General features: G+C 34.2%; 1 protein-coding gene across 10 annotated transcripts in view; it reads right to left on the bottom strand.

Moving 5' to 3' along the window:
- Nucleotides 1–16,652, bottom strand: part of LOC131941458 (uncharacterized) — a 23,554-nt gene extending 6,902 nt beyond the window's left edge. For 4 of the 10 annotated variants that reach the window (XR_009386642.1, XM_059300731.1, XM_059300728.1 and 1 more), the window contains exons 1-5: nt 14,579–16,604; nt 13,125–14,284; nt 10,225–10,419; nt 6,546–6,680; nt 663–789 (exon numbers count right to left, since the gene is read on the bottom strand). Coding sequence is in view for 3 of the 10 variants with exons in the window: in XM_059300731.1 (XP_059156714.1) it covers nt 664–789; nt 6,546–6,680; nt 10,225–10,419; nt 13,125–13,610 (942 nt within the window). In the remaining 7 variants the exon portion in view is untranslated. Of the gene's footprint in view, nt 1–662; nt 790–6,545; nt 6,681–10,224; nt 10,420–13,124; nt 14,491–14,578; nt 16,605–16,643 lie in introns of those variants that run through there. The other 6 variants (XR_009386641.1, XR_009386643.1, XR_009386639.1 and 3 more) reach the window with 6 other exon arrangements.
- Nucleotides 16,653–16,704: the final 52 nt, after the last annotated feature.

Raw genomic sequence — 16,704 nt, 5'->3', positions numbered from 1 at the left:
TATCGAGTAAATACCATTTCAGTTGAAAATTTTTATCACATATCATTAAAATAATTAGGTAATTGTTAGGTATGTTAAATAAATATAATGGACTTGATTTACTTGTTAAAGTGATCAGATCATTTCATTTGTCTAATTAATAGTTTAAAGTGAGATCATTGTATGCCTGCCTTATTGATTAATTTATTAAATTATTGATTAAGTAAAAGATGCTTCTGTTGTCAAGCCACTTCTCAATAAAAAAAAATAAAAAAAAGTTCAAAGTAAAAATATTAACACATTTCTGATTTTGTATGCTGAATATCATTTATGAATGCATTTACAACTTCAAATTTATTATACATAACATCATGTTTTGGGCAAACGGCCTTCGGCATTTAAAGTAAAGTTCCCTTTTTGAACTTACCCTAACCCTAACCCTTCAGCATATAAAGCAAACTTCCCTTTTTGTACTTATCCTAACCCTAAAAAAGTTTAGTTCATCTTATAGGTTAGATGTCTTCATATAGGGTGGGTAAAACCCAGAAAGGTTAGGGGTCATCTTTTGTGTGTGTGTGTGTGTGTATGCATGTGTATATATAAATGTATAAACATATTTGATATATTCTTTTCTGCAGATTTTCAGATGTCTACACTTATGTCTACCTAACTGAAGCATGTACCTCACAAATCAATTTCGTCCTCTTCAATAAGTTTTCGGCGTTGATATAATCGATATTGAATTTTCCATTTCCTGTAGCTGATAAATGCTGTAAGACCATGTAGCAGCATACACAAGTAGCCCAGAATCTGAAGTTAAAATGTGAACAAGACTGAAGATTAGTGCAGGAAAACATGCTACAAGTCGCACACTGCTTTATGTATGCTTTAAGCTAGTTGCAGCAATAAAATCAAATGTAAAAAGCAAAGCTCCTCCGAAAAAATTCTACCCCCCCCCCCTCAAACGAAATGAAATTTATATAATTTATATAGAAAATATATAATTTTAACAGTGTCCTCCCCCCCCCCCCCGCCGAAGAAAGTCTACCCCCCTTCCCCCCCCCCCCCTCGAAAATTTCAAGTGCCCCCCCCCTCACCCGGAGAAGAAAGTCTGGAAGAAACACTGACGGCTAGCAAACAAATTAGTGACAATGCTAGGAGGCAAAAGGCTACACTGCAAAAAAGAAATTTTGGATCCTTATCTATATAGAATATAGACAGAAAGAGACAACCTATATGCATTGGTGCTTGTTACAAAAATTAATACTTGTACCTTGATTCGAAATTAACAAAATCTTCAACATTTTGTTTAGTTTAACTACACACTGTTTTCAAAAGGTGTATCTAGGCTATCTAGTTATCACTTGTGGTCTCAATAACTCTAGATGGGCCGACATTTCTCAGTCTCAATAACTCTAGATGGGCCGACATTTCTCAGTCTCAATAACTCTAGCTAGGTCGGCATTTCTCAGTCTCAATAACTCTAGCTAGGCAGAGTACACATTCTGGCCATTCTCTATATTTTGATCCACCGTTGTTCATGTAGGGTGGGAAAATAGAAATGATTTTACCACTACCCAATCTTAAAACATACACTGCTAGTCGAGGCCAACAACAGTAGCAGAGCTAGCTGAATAAGGCAGTCTAACTCTAGATTTTGGCTACACCATCCCAAACCCTCCCGATCCTAAAAACAACAAACAATATAGACAAGAAGTTAAATAACATACACTGTCTTTGTATTTTTTCCAAAACCTATAACAGGTATGTAGGTAAGTGATCGTGGAAAAGGATTCAACCAACTTTATTGTAGAAACAATAAAAAAAAAACAAAGATAGGATTAATGATAATGCTTTAAACAAATGACGTAGAAATAATATTTTCAAGTAAACATATGCGCATATTTATGTCCCCTATTTCTTCTCTTTCTATATACTACTAAAACTCAAGTTTGTTTACATGTTTGAATTGAATATTTATTTGTCTGATTGACTATTGTAAATGGTTCTACTCTATTTGGAGAGCTGTAAAATAGTATGTAGGTAGAGAACAATTTTTGTTTTCAGACAGACTGTTAATCACAAATTTATTTAAAGACGTTAATTAATTTATTGACTGAATAGTGACGTTTGATAACTCATTTTTTTTTTTTTTAAATTCAAATTTCTTCTTCGTTCTTAATTATTAGTGTTGAAGGGGATCGAGATTTATCTGCCAGTGGGTTTGAACTCGAGACTTTGTTCAAATTTATCAACCATGAGCTTTTTGCCGACTCGACCACGCCTCCAACACAATTAAGCGTTACGTGTCAACTGGTTATGCGCCATTGAGGCCATTGACTCCGATTTCAGCCTGCTTTTCTTTTTTGGATTTGCTTCCATAGCCTTTGTCCAACCAAGAACAAACAACAAAATTCAAACACGTCTGAGACTTGGTGGGACACTGGGCAGGTGAAGTAGAGTTTAGTAGAGTTTTTAAAAATATAAAAAACGTCTTTTTGAATGTGGGGTCTGGTTATTTTGGGATGATAAGTGCTGACATTTATGGATGACCCCCGAAACCCAGTTATCTAACTAGATAACGGGTAGTCTAATATACTACTAAAACTCAAGTTTGTTTATATGCTTGAATATTTATTTTTTTGTTTGTCTGATTTCGTACTGTAGAAAATCTACTCTATATAAAGAGCTGTAAAATAGTATGTAGGTAGAGAACAATTTTTCTTTTCAGACAGACTGTTAATCACACATTTATTTAAAGACGTTAGGCCTAATTAATTTATTGATTTATTCATAGGTAGATTAACCACATTAATTTTAAAGTTTTAGAACAATGGCTTAACTTTGACTGAATAGTGACGTTTGATAACTCATTTTTTTAGCGCAATTTCCATACTGGGGGATTGCGATTATTAACTCGTCATTTCTGGATGGATGGATGGATGTGTGTCCGCAGCTTTAAGTTGTCTTTAAGTCGTATCTCCTCCTCAACGAAGCAATATCGAGGACTAGTTCCAAAAGCAAATATGTTAAGCAAGTTCCGAGGATGAACATAGGCCAAAAAAATTCCTGGAATTCATTCCTGGATTTCCCGGAAAAGCCAAAAAAACTTTTAAAAATGCAGTTTTTGGCCCATATCTCGGCAACCAGAGCACTTAGCGACTTGAAACATTTACCAATCGATTACTGCCATAATTTAGAACAATATTGCCGAAGAAAATTGTCAAAAATATCCTTTCGTTCGGTCACAATTTTTTTTAAATTACATAAACACCTACAAACCGATCGTTCTCCTAGCTTGAACGCACTCAGCATTATACGTCTTTGTGATCACTATCTACTTTTAGATAACATAAGGAAATTGCGCTTAAATAGTCACTAGACTTTTTATTAACTTGTTTGTTTGTTTGTTTTTTTATTTATTGGGGAGAATCTGCATTATGTGTAGACATTTTGGGTGGTAAATATTGTTCTTTCTTAAACACACTGTTAATTACAAACTAATTTAAAGCCGTCAATTAATGTATTGATATATTCATTGGTAGATTAACCACATTAATTATAAAAGTTTAGAACAATGACTTTAGTAATAGTAAAAAGATTCAATTTCGTTTTACAACAATGTTTTCACTTATTTTTTCTTAAGGCTTATATGTGAATGATAAAGTTGACTATCAGGACCTCGCGGGGCACAGGGCAGGTGAAGTAGAGTTGACCTGTTTCTATGTTTTCAGCAAATGAAAGGATAGTGTGGTCAGAGCCATGCTCGGCCGGAATCGTTTTTTTTTTAAATACAAACATGTCTGAGACTTGGCGGGGCACTGGGCAGGTGAAGTAGAGTTTAGTAGAGTTTTTTTTAAAAAAAAAACGTCTTTTTGAATGTGGGGTCTGGTTATTTTGGGATGATAAGTGCTGGCAGACGTGATGTCATTTATGAATGACCCCCCGAAACCCACAGTTATCTAACTAGATAACGGGTAGTCTAGTTCCTAATAAGTTTGGACCCCCTCTGGCCTCACAGTTATTACACCAAAGTGTAAGATAATTCAACCAAAACAACTTTAGTGACTGTAGAATAAAGTTAATTCAACCAGAACAACTTTAGTGACTGTAGAATAAAGATAATTCAACCAAAACAACTATAGTGACGGTAGAATAAAGATAATTCAACTAAAACAACTTTAGTGACTGTAGAATAAAGATAATTCAACCAGAACAACTTTAGTGACTGTAGAATAAAGATAATTCAACCAAAACAACTTTAGTGACTGTAGAATAAAGTTAATTCAACCAGAACAACTTTAGTGACTGTAGAATAAAGATAATTCAACCAAAACAACTATAGTGACGGTAGAATAAAGATAATTCAACTAAAACAACTTTAGTGACTGTAGAATAAAGATAATTCAACCAGAACAACTTTAGTGACTGTAGAATAAAGATAATTCAACCAAAACAACTTTAGTGACTGTAGAATATAGATAATTCAACCAGAACAACTTTAGTGACTGTAAAATAAAGATAATTCAACCAGAACAACTTTAGTGACTGTAGAATAAAGATAATTCAACCAGAACAACTTTAGTGAATGTAGAATAAAGATAATTCAATCAAAACAACTTTAGTGACTGTAGAATAAAGATAATTCAACCAGAACAACTTTAGTGACTGTAGAGTAAAGATAATTCAACCAAAACAACTTTAGTGACAGTAGAATAAAGATAATTCAACCAGAACAACTTTAGTGACTGTAGAATAAAGATAATTCAACCAAAACAACTTTAGTGACTGTAGAATAAAGATAATTCAACCAGAACAACTTTAGTGACTGTAGAATAAAGATAATTCAACCAGAACAACTTTAGTGACTGTAGAATAAAGATAATTCAACTAAATAACTTTAGTGACTATAGAATAAAGATAATTCAACCAGAACAACTTTAGTGACTGTAGAATAAAGATAATTCAACCAAAACCACTTGAGTGACTGTAGAATAAAGATAATTCAACCATAACAACTTTAGTGACTGTAGAATAAAGATAATTCAACCAAAACAACTTGAGTGACTGTAGAATAAAGAACTATCAGGGCAAAGACGCACAAAAATAAATTTTGAATTTTTTTTTTTTTTCAGTGGGTTCCCTGAATGGCTTGCTTGCCCTCCTCCTGCCCTTCCTGAGATCTGATGGCAAGGTTGTTCAGCCTCTGAATTCTACCCCATAAAACAGCAACCTGCTATAATAAATGCAAAAAACATAAACCAACGAGTGCTTAGGAAGATTCTATGCATGTGCTATTGAAAGCCTTTGAGAAGACAGTGCAGAGACAAATTTTCTGACAACCAAATCAAATACAATTATAACAAGCTGGAACATCCAAACTACATGAAATTGACAAGTTGCCTGAACAGTAAGGAGACCTAACAAGATTTTCTGCCTATGTAAACCTACTTGAAGGGAAGTGGCCAAGCCAGACTGTCCACAGGAAATAAAATAACTTATGAAGATCCCAAAACAATCATAAATAAGGAGAAGCATTAAAAATGACACCAAAGGCAATTGTCATGGAAACCTAGATCACCTTGACAGCAATATTTAATGCAAAGGGCTATACTGTCAGACAACTGTTATTCAAAGTTATGCAGTAAAAGGAGAAGAAGAATTCTATAATGTCTTGCGGGCCATTCTCCACAGCACAGCTTGAAGTGACATCATTGGAGACCTGAATGTATGCAACATTCACTTCACACATTTAAAGAATGAACCCTTCGTACACGACCTTGTCATTTGTGGAAGATTATTCCAACACAAGGCCACCCACTATCTTGACCTCTTCTGATGGGAAAACTCACATCAGATTGATCACATGACAATTCTAGAAAGTGGGGAAACCTCTTGGATGTGAGAGTAAAACAAGGAGTAGATATAGCTTCAGATCACCAACTGCTGGTTGCAACATTTACGACCAAGCTGAATTCATTCAATGACATAGCAAGTAGACCACATCACAAATTTAACATTCAATACCCGAAGAGCAGAGAGAAACAGAAATCATTCAACTGTGAAATTAAGAACAAGTTTGAAGCCCCCTCTGGTTTAATAAACCAGAGTCAAAATCTATTGGCTAGAATAGCAACTAGTTAGGAAATCAGGATGTACCCAAGTATTCCATAGAAGTGATGATTAAAAAAATATCAGATATCCAATAATTGAAAACAAAAAGGATGATTTAACACATTACATTTAATTCAAATACAGACTATAAATGAGATCACAGTCAAAGCCTGCAATGAACACCACTTCAGATTTACAGCTGTGATATATCATGACCCTCTCCCTAATCCTACTAAATCTAAATCTTTTACTGATACATAGAGTTTAGGCCACAGGTGCTTTGACCCCAGGTGCTTTGACCATAGGATTAGTGCTAGAAGAACAGTGGATGTTACAATTCACAGGGATTCGATCTTTAGGTTAGCAGTCGTTGGCTAGCATGCTGTGTAATGATTGTTACACTTAACAAAAGACGAAGAGCGTGAATGTATGTTAAAGTTAAAGAGTCCTACCACTGATGTGACCAGCTGGCTGATGGTTTCTTTAGAAACGTCTGTTTTCATTTTCTCATAAAAATCAAATGCACTTGCAACAAGTGAAGATCCAACCAGGTAGAGGAAGGCAAATAAGGAGTAAACAATCATATCCTGGAACAAATGGAAAATTCATCTTTATTCATTTAAAAAGTGGGCCTCCCTATGTGAGCTTGCCTATTCCCTATGCCATTTGGCTGCCCATACTGCTATTAAAAAAAAAGGCTTTGCATTATTAGGAATAATACTATAAAAGAAACTTTATTGGGGTCAGAGGCACTACTTGAATCAATGGTAAAACTGTACCAGGCTACACTAACCATTGATTACATTGAATCAGGTGCGTTCACTGGCACATGGGCAGTGGGATGACCTGTAGCACCCCAGGCTCTCCCCATAAGCGATGTGGCACATACATTCCTTTTGAAGAGCACCCTACAATAAGGACACAGTGGCACCCGACATACGATGATTAAACTAAACTAGGGGCTATACCACGCACCCCTGCTGTAGTGTAAGCACCCCCACAATGCCCCTGATGCAGAGGTTTGTTCTACGTCACTGTCATTACCCTATGCTCAAGGCTTTCATGCAGCATGCCCTGGGGCATCTGGAAAGTAGTAAGGACAAACTATGTCCCATTAACTATGATCCAAAAAATACTTGATTATTAACACACTGATGTAATACTCTTAAAATATTTCTTTTGCACTAGACAGGTAAGCTAGTACCATCAGGGGAACAGAACAAAAACAAAACACAAATGCAAACAAAAAACACAAACAAAAATGCAAACAGAAATGCTAACATAACACGCAAACACAAAAACAAAAGAAAACACAAACCAAACAACCAAATGCAAATGCAAATACAAAATAAAATGCAAACACAAACGCAAACAAAATTCAAACACAAACGCTAATTCAACACGCAAAGACAAACGCAACTACAAACAAAAATGCATACACAAAAGAAAACAAACGCTAACACAAACGCTTTATCAAACAAATGGTCATGTATTTCAATAATAATGCTCTCACCGACCTCCAGGCAATTTGCATTCACATTTTTTTTTTTATTAAATAGCAATATTTAGCATGAGTTGAATTCATTTTTAATACCTCATTTTGATCAATTATTTTTCTTTACCCACTATTACTAAAACTATCAAAAAATTGAAGTCTTTACATTAATAGACCCTGCTCCGTTACTAATAATAAGACACTGTGAAGCAAGTAAAAACCAAGGCATGTGTTGTTGTTTACTTTATGATTCTATAGCGATGAATGACTGACACACTAACTGGCTGCTTTTATTATATATATATATATATATATATATATATATATATATATATATATATATATATATATATATATATATATATATATATTTATTTATATTTATATATAGCGCCCCATCTTATCCATTGTCTATCACATTTTTTAGACCGAAGGTAGTTGCCATGGCGCTCGCGGGAAAGACAAAGGCGCTAAATCACATACTGCACCTTCCTGTTGCGCCACGCTTGCGAAATTAAAAATATTTTTACAGAAACCTCACCTGGAAAGGTTTAGTCAACTCCCCAAAGTTTGATGGTGATCGTATGAATGGTGTCAAACCGCAATCGACTTTTATTTTTATGTACCGTATATAGAGGAAAAACAAATTGCCACCCCTGTGAATAGGAACATTTTTTTTTTGCAGAAACCTCCCCAGAAATAGTCTCAACAGCTTCCCGAAGTTTCACGGCGATGTGTAGGTAATGCATAAGAGACAGACAAATAAACAGACACACACACACACATTGCTTTATATATATATATATATATATAGAGAGAGAGATATATATATATATATATATATATATATATATATATATATATATATATATATATATATATATATATATATATATATATATATATATATGTATAGATAGATAGATAGATATAGATAGTGGTACATTATTATCTAAATAAAATTATATTTCTTTTTAGTGCATATTTAAAAGCTTGTTATTTTCTACATTTTTTTCTTTTTTATTTGAAAAATTAATTTTAATGGATTTTACAAAATTTTAAGCAGTTGCATAGTTACATAGGCAGGGGATTTCCACTGTCAGTCTCCCCCCCCCCCCCCCCCCCCCCCCATGAAAATTGACATTATGATACCCCGTTTTAGCTAGGTAGTAAATTATAATAGCCATTAGCAATATGAGACCTACATTGGTTTTTAAGATCACTCTATGCTAGTGGCATGGGCTAAATCACTCTATACTAGTGGCATGGGCTAAAACATTCAATGACTAAAACGAACTATGTGTTGCACCCTGCATCAATGGCTCAGGCAGCACACCACGCTGCCCGGGCGGTCAACAAGGGACCTTCTACCTCACCCTTGCCGCGTATGATTTATGGACAATGAAGGTCTGCATTTTTCAATGCATTATGCGTCTGTTATTTCAACACTAGTGATATGTGTGGACGACATCTAAAAATACACCAGGAATAATTTGTCAAACTATTTCAGATTCTTTGATTAGCATTCTAAATTCATGCGTTTCTCAATGTGTATGGACTAGCTAGTAGTAGGTCACATGAACAACATCCTTGTAACATTTTAGTTATTTTAGTTAGTGTGTTAATATTTTCCTCCTTGTTAGAAATAAACATTGAAAGAAACAAATGCAAAAGGGAGGTAATTGCATTTTCTCTTCTCTTTTTTCAATTTGTTTTATAAATCTTTTTACCGTATATAATGGCTTAATTTTTTATTTAGCAGAAAAAACAAAATTGGAATGGTGGGATTATTTGAAATTTAGTGGAAAATTTCCAATGTTGGCAGGATGGCAGGCATGTCTGTAAATATCATACAATATGCCACTACTTACCCTAAACACAATTTCCAATCTTTAACGGAATAGCATCATGTAAGAGTTAATAGCTTTTTATACTTTTAAAATAAACAATTGCAATGTGTAACAGAACATTGCACCCCCACATCATAATCTATACCTACCATAAAAAGCAAAAGTACCCATTAAGCTTAATATAATATGTACATGATCTCCTAAAAAATTAAAACCAAACTCAGTCTAAAATATTTCATACAAGTATACAACTGAAATTCAATCTAGAGATTAACAGAAATGAGACATGTTTTAACTGGACATACCTCCGCTAAGGCTAATTTCCCCTGCCTCAGTCATTCTCACCCAGTATTAATCCCAGGGTCAATACTTTTAGCCCCCACCCGCATAAATACACTACTTAATAATACATATATTATAACCTGTTTCTATCCATCTTCAAATCTGTCTCTCTATCCCTAATACTATTCTTAATTGTTTACACTAACAATAACCATATCCCTATTCTTATATCACCCTGTCCCTATCCCATATTACATAGTATAATTTACTTACTATCCTTATACATACCCTTATCCCTATCCTTACCTCTAACCCTATCAACATCCATATTCACATCTATATCTAATTCCACATCCTTTATCATAATCCTAACCTTAACCGCAACACTAATCATATCTCTACTTCTATCCCAAACTCTGTCCTTATCCCTAACTCTGTCTTGAATAATATCCGTACCTACATTATATCGTTAATGGTTATAGATTGATTAGGATTTAAACTTACAAAAAAAGTCCATTCAAACCCAAATATGGCAACGAGAGATGTGATGTTTCCAAAGAGCAATGCAACAGTGACAAGCAGAGTAAGGACAAGCACAAATATCATAATTCTGAAGTGCCAGCTGAGAGGCAGGTTTAGAAGTCCACCATCTTTTTCTCCTGCACTGACCAGGCAAACCAGAGCTGTCATGGTCATCACCTAAGCACAAAAGATTCAGTTATATCTGTAGTCATCCTTTACAATCATCTAAATATACAACATCCACTCCCCAGTTTTAATTTATTATTTATATTAGGCATGTGGTCAGGAATTTTTATATATTGGGGTCAAAATCATTTGATCCACAAATAACACAATGACCCCATATGTGAATTCTGTTGACGTTGTAAAAGTAGGCATAACAATAACATCCTAAACTCAAAAGCATTAGTTGCTTATGGGTTCTTTAAGATGTTTTTATTTTCCTTTTTTTCAGTGCATTTAAAAGTTTTTTATTGTAAAGGTTTTTTAAATTTTTTTTTTTTAAAAAGTCAACACTATATATGACCAAAAATATTCTATGAATATTTTAAATCTGTATTTTAATATGTGTACGGAACACAGTGGCGAATTAGGGGGGGGGGGGGGCTGAGGGGACTGCAGTCAGGGGCCCCCGATTTTTAGGGGCCCCCAAATTTCCTTAACAATGATAGTGAATTTCACTTTAAAGCGAAATAGTTGTGTTTTTTAATATAAAAACAATGGTTTAATATTTGAATCACAATCTCATTTTAATTTTTTTTCAAAATATCAAACACGAGTACACACTTAAGTATAAATACCAGTCATCATCTCTACCCCTGACATTGTTTACATAAAGCCGACACCCCCTAAAATAAATAGTCCGGACAACGTTTGCTTATGACAATAAAATGGGTTGATTTTGGAGTAAAAAAAAAACAGCTGCCATATTCTGAAAAGTAAGTTGATGTTTAATGCCTCTTTAAAACTGCACAACAACTGAATGTTATTCAGTTGGTAGGGTCAACATTGTGAATTAGCTCTCACTTGCAAGCAGCATAATAGACTAACCCTAGTAATCAATAAAAAAAAATACTTGACCTATGGTGACTATTGGTGACTAAGATAGCTTTATCTTGAGAATATAAGAAATCATCATTTTATGGAATGACCACAATTAACGATTGTGAATGCGTTACGGTCAAAGCATGAAGTTGGCCAAAGCCAACATTGGCCGGCCAATGTGCATTGGCCAATATTGCCTCCCATTGACCGTTCAAAGTCCGAAACTTTACTTGATTTCAGCCTTTGGCCGGTCTATCTGCGGACTGGCCGTGGTGGACCGGCCAAAGTCTGAAATGGACCTTGATTTCGGCGTTTCGCCGGCCAGTCCGAATTAGAAGTCCGCATTAAGAGATCATGAGCAGACTTTGGGTGTTTTTTTTTATACCCCAAGGATCATGATCATGGACGAGCATTGTTTTAGAATACCATGTTCCGGTACTAGCTTGTAGAAAGTGCCCTCGACGCTCATGACGGCAATAACGCTTCGAGGATCACTGCGACCTCTGTCAACATGTGGTATACGATGTGAACATTATCTCCTACTTCAGCTTGTTTAAAATTTGTATCTAATTTTGTTAGCATCTTAGCACCTTGAGTTTGCAAGCTAGTATGAGCTGTTGACCTGTTGTCCATGATTTCTTGTTTATTGTGACATAATCTGCAAGTTATGTTCCCTCCGTACCCTGCTTCACTGGCTATTCCGCATATTGCCACAGGATCCACAAGAATGGGCTGCACTACAATCTTTTTCACATACTACACATTTGTTGGCCTTATTATTGTCACGCAACTGGTCTGGACATTCCGCCACAGCAGCATATATGTTAGCTGAGGATGTCATTGCATTTATGGCAACATCCATTTCTTGTTCAATGTTCTGAAGATCTTGCTCAGTAACTAAATTATCGAGAGCCTCTCTTGGTAGATTTAAAGTTCTAAGTCCCACTTTTGCTTTGCTTGACAATTGTTGGATTCCTTGATGAAAAGAAAGGTTTTTCATAAATTGAGTGAATATGAGACTCTCAGCCCATTTAGCTGATTCATGTGTCTGCATCCATGTCATCATCATGTGTTGAACATCTTGGTTGGCACGTCCAACTAAACCTTGGCTTTGGCTATGCCTTGGTTTTCTGTGAACTAGTTTAAGTCCAGGCTACATGTTCTTTAGTTCAGAAATATTTTGGCAGCCATCTGATATGTCTGTCTCTTGGTCTGATGGCCCTTTCGGTCCATGTCGCATTGCATATAGAATGCTATACAAACAAGAGCCAAACAATGAAACCGCACCAAGAATAATAAAAACGCGATCACTACTTAGTCTAGATAGGACATTGGCCATTGTACGAAATACGCTGTCAAGTTTAAGCGCTTCAGACTTTGGCCAGTACGCCCAGGCCAGTGCCGGCCAATGTACGAAATACGTTCTCAGTGCTAAGCTCTTCGGGCTTTGGCCAAGAGAGCATGCACACATTGGCCGGCCAATGCGTGCTTTGGCCACACTTCCGGCTTTGACTGTAACACATATATATATATATATATATATATATATATATATATATATATATATATATGTATGTGTAGGGCCTATCTATAGGCTATATATACATATATATACACACATATACATATATTATATACACTATCTATGGCCTGGCCGCTGCCCCAAAATTTGCAGATAGTATATTATTCATTTTTATTAATTTTTTAACAATATACAAAAAATATTTTATAAATGAAACTCGTGTCTGTTAAAACATTTAACACTCCCCTTCCCCAAAGAGAATGTTATTTGTTGACAGTAATGACAGCCCCTTAAGGGATGTATAGATCATGCTTACCAATTGTACAAATTGTATGAAACCTTGACATGTCACTAAATAGCTTAAGTCCCAGGTTATAATAACTCTTTGTAAAACTTTCTCCTCAGATTCTACAGGTTTCACTCTATTAGTATGTGAACTTTGCACTGTTGTTGATGTCCCTTCACCTGCATTTATTTTGTCATGGGATGTAGAACCAGTAGGTTTTTTATTTCCATGTGCCATTTTGTCAGTAGTTGCAGCATTAGTGATGTAGGATAAATGAGAGTTAGTTCCTTCATTTAAATTAGGTGGTCCATCATAAAAAGGGTTTGTAATGCTAGTGCATGAAGAGCTTTGACTGTGAGAGGGAGAACTGAATCTGGATAATTCTTCACTAACTGTATTGTCATTGTCAAATTCACCATCTACTAGCATACTTTTGCCTTCTTTAATTTCATGTTCATTAATGTTACTTAATAAATTAGATCTAATGATTAATTCTGATGAAGAGCCACTAATCATGGCATCGAAATGCTGCTGGTAATTTATTTTGTAACACCTAGCTAGAGTAACTACTACATAAATATTAAATAATACTAACTACATTATGCTACATCTATATAATATAATATTAGGCCTACTAGATCTAGACAGAATTATAGTATTTACGCCTATAGCCTAATGATACTTTTACTATACTATAGGCCTATTTTAGTATTTTAGTTTTAGTACTAGTCTACCTAGATCTATGCCTACTACTTTTTCTTTATTTATTCATACAATAAAAAATATATACACTCTTCTACTCTACATACAATGAACTCACTGTAGGTCTAAGAATATTAAATTAGTATAGAGTAGGGCCAATCCTATAGACTATGGTATGGAGACTATATAGAGTATAGATAGAGATAGACAGTGTATATGACTGTTAGTGTTACAGTGTATTGTATAGGCCCTACTATCATCTATAGTAATTTTTTGGTAATCTATCGTTTTAGGTACATAAAATCGGCAGAGGCTAGTAATGTGCAAGTATATAACATTGTTATATACTTGTGTCAAATATAACAGATTATTGAATAATAAACCAAAAGCAATGTCTAAATATATCAATATAGTATAGTTTATAGGCCAGAAATTAACCTTCAACAGCCTTGTTTGCTAGTAAGATTTGCTATATAAACAGCTACCATCTGTAAATTAGAGTGCTTTCCTTTGAATTTCTAGCTAAAATGTTACCAAAAAACTTAAACAAGATGGCTGCTAAGGTAAATGATCATTGGTTGCATCCGATGAAAACATCGCTAATCTTATTATTAAATAAGAGCTGACCCGTGACGTAGCCGCCATCTGGTTGTTTAATTTTCTGCTTATCAGCAGTTCATAATTAGTTTGTGAATACAACACTATCCCACCCCCCCCCCCCCCCCCCACCACGTGGAAGCAGACATTCACAGACAATGAAAAGATCAATCAGAAATTGTTACCTCCCCTTTGTTTCAAATCGTTTCTAAATTATCTGCCCCTAATAGCCGTCACTAACACCACTAACCCGGCTCTACGATTGTAAACATTTGTTCACCAGATTGGTGGGGTTGGTAGCGATTTGCCTGGAGAGCGGGGGAGTATAATATACGTCCTGCATGGTCCCCATGAAGAGAATGATATACATATAGATTTGTTAGGTCTACTGAAAAGTTTTAATACTATCTATTGTTTAAAAACAGGTACATAAATGGAACTGTGAAACATATTTGTAACTTTCAAAACATAGATCTAGATTCTAAATCTTTCTAAAAATGTGAAAGAATCACTCAAATTTAATGATAGATTACCAATTATTTAAACTTATTAAGTATTAGGGCCTACTATTCTATTAGTGAAATTAGTGGCATTAGCCTTTAATACTATTAGTATTAGATTATTCTGTAATCTATCGTTTTAGGTGCGTAAAATTGGCTGAGGCAAGTATAGATGCAAAAAAGTTGCCTCATTATTAAGGCTTTAATAGAAGTATATTGCAATATATTTGTGTCAAATACTAGAGATAAATGAATGATAAACCAAAATCAACGGCTAAATATATCAATATAGGCCAGAAATTAACTTAAAACAGCAGTGTTTGCGGGCAAGATTTGCTATATAAACAGTGGCCATCTGTAAGTTAGAGTGGTTTCCCCTGAATCTCTAACAATAATTTTACCAAAATAAACCGGGAGCGATCTCCTCTACACTTTCTCATATATTCTTATATCAACAACAGGGGATGGCAACTCAGGATATAGACATGATTTTTAATCCATTTTAAATACTTAAACTTTTTAAAATAGAATAAAATCTTGTAGAAAAAAGAATTGCACACCAAGTGAACGTCAAATAAAATGTGCATAATAGTGCAGAATATTATTAGTACTTTATAAATTCACATGCGTTCTTTTGAGAAATCAGAAATAGGGTAAATTACTACTTCTGGTCAACGGAAATTACTCAAAATTTGATAGAAGACAGAGAATTAGATCTTTTACTTACATGTGAAATTACATTTATCTATCTGAAATAGTACTCAAGTTATAGGCATTTGAAAAATTGAAAGTGAAAAAGTTCTGCTTCCGGTTATCGGAAATCGCTCAAAAGTTGATACGGATCTACGATTTTGATATAATACTTATATATGAAATTTTCACCAACTCAGACACACACAAACAATTAAACTTTAAATTATTTAAAACATTAATTTAATGCACTTGACTCCATTTTTATTTAAACAGTCAAATAAACTATGGTTTACATTAAAGAATGTTACCTAAACTCAACAAACATTACCAAATAATTTCCAACGCGATATCACGATTTTACCCATTTTTGTAATTTTGAAAGCATAAATGAATAAATCCTCCTAAAAATGTGAAATAATGTCTAAAATTTAATGAGCCACCTTTTTTTCACACTACTAGTCTCGGCCAATTTTACATACCTAAAACGATAGATTACCGATTAACTAAAGATCTAGAAGCTAGATATTCATTAGTCTAACTGACTATTTTTTAGTAATATTACTAGACTCTAGATCTATTTCGATCCAGTATTTTAGTATAGATTAGTTTAGTAGTCATATTATACATAGTATTAGATCTAGATCTATATAGTAGATCTAGTATTACTAGAGTAACTAGAGTCTATCTAATTCTATCTAGATCTAGTCTAGAATCTAGTATCTATGGCCAAAGCCAAAGTTTTAAAGTTAAGTTATGGTAATGGACCATTACTAGATCTAGATCTAATGAAATGGTTATTTAAAATTTGACACAAGAGAGAAAAATATTAATAATTTTAGGCCTTAGGCCTAATAATAGTAGACTAATAGTAATTTAATAGGCCTATTATAATTATATCTAGACTCTAGATCTAGATCTAAATCTAGAGTCCAGAAATGGTAATGTGATAGAGCGTCTAGATTCTAGTGCTAATGTTCCAATCTAACTAGATATCTAGATCTAGATAGAATCTAAATCTAATAGATAATTTTATTTATAATGCATCGATTGATTTTACAAACACGGAAGCAGTAATTATAATTTTTAGATGAATATGATTTTCGCTTTATTATTCGCTT

The sequence above is a fragment of the Physella acuta genome, unplaced genomic scaffold (genome assembly GCF_028476545.2).
Source record: "Physella acuta isolate Inbredline_101_S28 unplaced genomic scaffold, ASM2847654v3 ptg000362l, whole genome shotgun sequence".
In the NCBI taxonomy this organism is placed as follows: Eukaryota; Metazoa; Mollusca; class Gastropoda; family Physidae; genus Physella; species Physella acuta.
Note: the sequence above shows the minus strand (reverse complement) of the source record. Positions and strands in the feature narration are given on the sequence as shown.